The sequence below is a fragment of the Chenopodium album genome, chromosome 26 (genome assembly GCF_948465745.1).
Source record: "Chenopodium album chromosome 26, dcCheAlbu1.1, whole genome shotgun sequence".
Lineage (NCBI taxonomy): Eukaryota > Viridiplantae > Streptophyta > Magnoliopsida > Caryophyllales > Amaranthaceae > Chenopodium > Chenopodium album.
This window is the reverse complement of record NC_137859.1, coordinates 27774215-27781316: the sequence shown is the minus strand read 5'-3', so window position 1 is coordinate 27781316 and position 7102 is coordinate 27774215. Positions and strand designations below refer to the sequence as shown.

The 7102-nt window shown below is 36.6% G+C and overlaps 1 protein-coding gene and 1 pseudogene across 1 annotated transcript; one reads left to right on the top strand and one right to left on the bottom strand.

The window, feature by feature from the left end:
• Positions 1–414: 414 nt before the first annotated feature.
• On the bottom strand, positions 415–1902 carry LOC145616965 (uncharacterized). The gene has a single exon (XM_081671676.1). The coding sequence runs from the start codon at positions 1900–1902 to the stop codon at positions 415–417; it is 1488 nt and encodes a 495-aa protein (XP_081527802.1).
• A 28-nt stretch (positions 1903–1930) lies between these two features.
• Positions 1931–6004, top strand: LOC145616964 (putative sesquiterpene synthase; annotated as a pseudogene).
• Positions 6005–7102: the final 1098 nt, after the last annotated feature.

Genomic DNA, 7102 nt, shown 5'->3' with positions numbered 1-7102 from the left:
GAGGGCAAGACAATCGAAAAGACATGCCATGTGTCTTACAAAAATCCCAAAAAGAACTATTATCAAACTCCCTACCATTATCACATTGCACATTCTTAATATGTCGCTCAAATTGGGTAAGAATTTGTGTTTTGAATGTCATGAATGCATCAAAAACATCCGATTTTCGAGAAATAGGAAAAGTCCACAAATAATTCAAAAAATCATCCAAAAGCAACATATAATATTTATGACCCAAAGAACTCAAAATAGGGGAAGACCATATATCACTATGAATAATGTCAAAAGGCATAGTCGTACTTGACAAAGACGAAGCAAAAGGCAATTCAATGTGTTTTCCCATTACACAAGAACCACAAATACTAGAATTAGACAAACTATTACAATCAATGCAATTATTTTTCCTAAGAGCATCTAAAACAGGAGTCCCCGGATGACCCAAATGTCATGCCAAAGTTTAGGTGAGATGGTTGCAAAGGTGGAAGTAGCTTGATTGTTGGTGGTGGTGATAGGGTAGAGATCTCCATGACTATTACACCTCATTATTGGCTTCCCCGTCCGAAAATCCTTCACAGAAAACCTAAATGGATCAAATTCGACAGACACATAATTATCAGTGGTAAATTTACGAACAGATACGAGATTTTTTATTAATTTGGGTGCATGTAGGACATTATTTAGGGAGAGGGGAGGATTAGTGGTGGGCATAACGGATTTTCCATAACCAATAATCGGAATAGTATTGCCATTTCCAACAAGAATGCCATTATTAGGATGAGTGCTCAAATTAAAATAAGACGAGAGATTACTGGAAGAAGAAGTCATGTGAGAGGTGGCACCGGTATCCATGTACCATGACGGGTCCGGTGGAGTGAGAGTCATGGTATGCATTGCTGCCTCAAGATCCGTTGGAGTAGCATTTGCGGACTGCCCAAACTGAGATGTTGCATATGCTTGTTGCTGCTGACCCATCGGTCTTGGACCAAGGATTCCTGGAGTTGGGCCTCGTTCTTGATGTGGCCTGGCCCACCCTTGATTGGGGTATGGACAAGGTGGCACGGGCCAAGCCCCATTCATCCACCCCCATGGAGTGAATTGTGGCAGCAAAAAAGAAACAGGAGCAGAGTTTGAGTGCGGAGCAGCAGCACTCGAGTTCTTCCCGGAGGACTGTTGTTTCCCGGACTTGCCCCCACCTGTGCCGCCGCGACCACCAGAGCCGCCACCAGAATTCCTCCGGCCACCAGAATTACGCCGGCCAGAACCAGAATTTTTCCCTTTCGAACCCCCTACTGGATCAGAAACATGAGACGAGGCACTCGTTGCCACCATTGTCGATTTGGCCGCCGCTTCCTTGGCCATCCCTGCTTCCTCGAGAGTAAGCATGGAACGTGCCTTATAGAAAGGGGGAAGCGGGTCACTTTGCCGGATTAATGTACCGACACCACTATAGGCCTTTGTAAGACCACCGACCAAGCGCAAAACCATTCGACTTTCAGAGACAGGAGCACCAACATTCCTTAATTGATCAGCCAAGGTCTTAAGGTGTTGACAATAGGAGGAGACATTAGGGAAATCCTCCATAGAGGTAGTAGAAAACTCCTGTTCAAGAGCGACGGCGCGGGAATTTTGATTATCTTGAAAGATGTCACGCAATCTCTTCCAAGCATCCATAGCCGTAGCATCGGGTTCAATAATGGTTTGCAAAAGATCATTAGAAATGGTTGAATAAATCCAACCTACAACCGTTGCATCCAAAGTTAGCCATAGCTCCTTCTCCTCGTCAGTGGAGGGAGGAGTCTTCTCCTTGCCCTCGGCCGGAGAAATAATATGATGGAGAACTTTGTGAGAACGTGCGTGAACTTTGAAGAGTTCCGCCCAAGTAGAATACAGCGAATTGTCCATTGATAGAACAATTGGAATACAACTCTTAATGTTATTGACAGTAAAGGCAGGATGCATGAAAAGAAGATTTGTCCGACATCGTGAGGTTGCCGGAGTAGAGAAGAAGATGACGGAAAAAACAGAGGTCTTGGGCAGAAAAACAGAGTGTTAGGGTTGAGCAAACCCTAGCTTACTGATACCATGAAAGAATACTTTCCGTGAATATTATCATTGATAAGTGTCGAAATATATACAGTGTATAGGATTAGGCAATCCCACTAATTTAGCTATAAACAAGGAAATGAAATAATCCTAAGGCTAAATACAAGGTAACAATAATATTTACACTTATCTTAACACTCACTTCAATTCACCTTTAAAAAAATAATGTTCTGTTAATTAATTATAGTTCAGTAAATAAGTTCAATCCAGTAAAAATATTTTCATTTTAGTTAATATAATTTAACTTCTGTTAAAATCAAAGAAAAGTATAATATAGAATCAATGAAAATAATTGCAATTTAGCAATAATAATTTCATTTTAATACAGTAATTATTTAAGTTTAGCAAAAATAATTTTAGTTCAGCAAAAATAAGGTGAAGTGAATAGAAACCGCGTAAGTATAAATTGTAAAAAGTTGTTCATGCAATGGTCATCAACAAGATGAAAAACCGAAAACACGTCCATTGGCACACTATCATCCAAAGCTTTGGGGTGACCATTTTATCAACTAAACTCTCCCAGACGAGGTAAATATTACTTCGTAGTATCTTTACATTATTGTCTTTTGTAACTTTCTAATAAACGTATAAAATAATACATGATAATTATTTTTAGTTGTACCATGCATAGAGTGTTATTGTTGTTTATAATACCTATACTCTATTTAGGATATTAAAACAACTACGGAGTAATTTATAATTTAAGTTGGAAAATTCTTATTCGAGATTGTACGTCTCAAAATATTGTTATAGATGAGTTGTTACTTTCTACTTGTGATGCTTCATATTCATCACCTAGTGTGAGACGATTTGTTGTACGACTTGCTTAACTAATTATGTACTTGGGCTAAAAATGGATGTAGATGACTCAACGGCGAAGAGAGGAAGAGGCGAAGGAGCTGAAAGAGGAAGTGAGGAGAAAGCTTTTTGGCTTCGCAGAAGATCCAAAGGAAAGGCTTGTACTAATTGATGTTTTAGAGCAACTTGGGATTGCATATCACTTTGAAGATGAAATTGAAGCCAACTTACAACATTTTAACAAGACTTACACACAAAATGATGTTTCTTTTGAGGACGATCTTCACTATGTTTCTCTTAGATTTCGTCTCTTAAGGCAACATGGCTTCTATTTTTCTTCTGGTATGTATGATTTTCTTCTTTTGCATGAATTATTACAATCACTTACATTTTGTTTGATATTCCCATTGTTATTATAATTTATGTTTGTTCCATTTAAAATCTTTAATCAGAGTATTGTTCGATGATATAAGGAAGAACATAGTACGAGTTATGTCAATTTTTGTATGGATTTAGCTCATCTTATAATAATTATACACAGTACTTTAAAAACAAAAAGAAATGGAGTAAACGTTTTCAATGATCTTACTAAAGCTTTTTGGTATTATGGACGTATTATATAACAACGATTGCATATAATATAGTTTTTATCATTATAGCTTGTACGAAATGGTTAAGAGCATATTATAGGATATATTTTTTTGAACATGTATGCTCAAAGTAGAATATATATTTGTAACTACTAAGACTCTTTGACTTAATTTTTACTGAACTTACATTTTTTTTTTTATGATCAAAACTTATTTTTTGATATTTTATTTTACTGACTAATATTTTAAATAGGTGAAGAGAATCTGGTCTAAATATGAATATTTGTTGTCATATTGCATCATTATTTGTTATTTTATAGGTAGTTACCACTTACAAGTACAGTAATATGTTTGATGATAAAATAGATCTCTTTAACAAGTTTAAGACCGAGGATGGTAACTTCAACGACTCCTTGATAACGGATGTAGTGGGCATACTTAACTTGTATGAAGCCTCATATCTTAGGATCCACGGAGAAAAGATCCTTGACGAGGCGATTGAATTTACAACAACTAAGCTTAAATCAATGGTTGATCAACTAAGTGATCCCTTGGCAACTCAAGTTACTCAAGCCCTCAAGTTACCTCTCCACAAAGGTGTCACTAGGCTATTGTCTCGATACTATATATCCACATATGAAGCTGATCCTTTACACGATGAAATTCTACTCAAATTTGCGAAATTAGATTTCAATTTGCTCCAAACGTTACACTTGAAAGAACTACGAGACCTCTCCAGGTACGTAACAAATAGTGATAAAGAGTGGGACCCTATTTTATGCTTGTTATAAGGCTCGACATGATATGACACAAAACAACTAAACCCTTACACAATATTTAATTTCTTTTTCGTTGTAAGTCACCATATACTAATAAGTTTTCTTTCATATACACCTAATTAGGTGGTGGAGAGACCTCAACTTTGGAACAAAATTACCCTTTGCAAGAGATAGAATTGCGGAAGTATATTTTTGGATGTTGGGAACTTTCTATGAACCTCAATTTGCAATAGGTAGAGAAATATTTACGAAATTGTATAAGATGACATCGGTTATGGATGATACGTATGACGCTTATGGGTTCTTTGAAAAACTAAAAGTGTACACTGAGGCAGTCCAAAGGTTTGTACCCAAGTATAATATATCTTTTTATTTGTATAAGTTTTTCACTTGATTAACAAATTTTGTATGTTATATCAATAAGAAATTTATATGTACATTATTAGGTGGGACAAAAGCAGCATGAACCAACTTCCGGACTACATGAAGCTTACTTATGAGGCTCTCCTTGATACTTTTAATGGATTTGAACAAGCTTTAGCCGAAGAAGGAAGATCGGAGCTCGTTCCTATGTTCGAGAATTGGTATGAAAAATATGGCTTTAGTTAAGATATGTGTACAATCACTTTAGTTACATTTAATCAATTACATGGTTCATATTACTGTTTTGTTTATCACGTGGATAAACTTGTAATTTCTTGTTCATATTACTATTTTATAGATGAAAGCTCAATGTCAAGGGTACTTCCAAGAGGCAAAGTGGTGCCACGAAAAATATGTTCCAACATACGACGAATATCTCAATGATGCTGCCATTACAACGGCAGGCTACACCCTGATGTCTGGGACAACTTTTAGGAATGGGAGAATTGGCAACGAAAGCAGCCTTCGAATGGGTAAGCCAAACACCGAAACCTGTCAAGGCTTCATGCATGATTGGAAGGCTCATAGGTGACATGGCTAGTTATAAGGTAAAAAGGCTATGAGTATGTACACTTTATTTGTTGCTTTAATCCAAAAATTATACTACAGTTTTGAGAGAAGACTGTCTTAACTTTGTTAACCTTTCTTCTATAAAAAAAAAGTCAACAATTATACGTCCTTGTTGAGCTAACTTATATATTATTTGGGGGGTTTACATCAACAGATTGAGCGAAAAAGAGATCATGTAGCATCCGTTGTAGAATGTTACATGAAGCAATTTAGAGTTACTGAGGAAATTGCCTTGGAAGAGCTTCATAATGTAGTGGAGGATGCATGGAAGGACCTAAATGAAGAGATGCTTCGGCCAACAACATTTCCGAGGCCATTAATGAATCGAATACTTAACCTCTCAAGAGTCATTGAGGTTTTCTGCCGGCTTGGTGAGGATGATTACTCGATTGTAAGCAAAAATATGCAACAAAAAGTTCAATTGGTTCTCATAGATCCTGTGCCTGTCAATGTTTAATTAAGCTTATCGTCGCATTGGTTTATGTAAAAGGTCAGGTTATGTATGCCAATAAGACCTTTCAAGTTATTTTCGTTGTTGACTTCTCTATTGAAAATGTTGTTTTTATCTGTTTTCACTTGAATGTGTTAATTTAATTGTTTGTAATTTTTTACAAGTCGGTGATGCATATTATTTATTTTCCTATATTTTTTCATTATTACATTTGTATTTTTTATTTTTTTATTCGTTATAATAAGGGTCTTATTTTTAAGATTAGAACAGGACCTCCAAAATGTTTAAGACGACCCTGCATGCAAGTAATATAAAATTTAAAAAAAAAAAGGAAAAGAAAGGTAATTAACATATAAGAGCCATGAGTGTGTAGGAGAAAGAGAGTGGTGTGGGTTTTTTTTAGCCCATGAGTGTGTGAGAAGTTGTAAAAATAAAATGTCCATGATTGAAATTCGGAGAGATGAGCGAGAAAGTGGATAGAGAGAGAATGTCATTTTTTTTGTGAATTGCTAAACACCGCCGTCCAAAATAATCACCACCGCCATCATTTTAAGCAAAAAGTCGATATTACCCTTACTTAACCCTAATTATTTTTTTTATTCTTTTTATTTTGTGCTCTGACTGCTCTCCCATCAAACACCACAACCACCAATTTCTCACCACACTACCACCGGATTCGCGCAGCAAGGGGCGGAAGTTGACTTCAGCTGGCGGCTGGAGCAAGCTTGCGGCGGCGTTTTTCAGAGGCGACCTTGGTCTGAAGGTATCATGGCCGGGAAATCGACAAAAGAGGTTGGTGGTTACCGGCGTTTAATGCTCTGTTTTGCGTTTTTTTTTTAATGTCGATTGCTGGTTACCGGCGTGGAAATCCGGTTCTCCAGCACCGGTAACCGGCGAACGAAATTGATTACCAGTGGCGGCCAACCGGTTTGCGACGCCGGTTACGTACCAGCCACCGTGTAAGTCGGTTTTTTTCTTTTTTTTTTTGTTTTTGTTTTTGAAATTCGATTTATTGTAACCGGCGTGGAAAACCGAGTGGCGGTGGCGGCCACCCGGTTTTGTACGCCGTTAATTGCCGGCCACCCTAAGTTTTAATTTTTTTTTTATTTTTTTTTTTTTGTAAAAATTACTATTATGTTTTTAATTTTAATATTATAATTATTTAAATTTGTATTGATAATTATTATTAATATCATGATTGTTATTGATATTGTTTTTTTTTTTTTGAAATATATTATTATTATTGATTGTAAATATTTTGTTAATATGGTTATGACGACAGTTGGGTAGGCTCAAAATGACATTTGATCGTATTGATGGCTCGGGTGAGAGACATACTCGGACTCGTGCAGTGACTGCTTCGACTAGGAGACTAAGGACATCAGTTC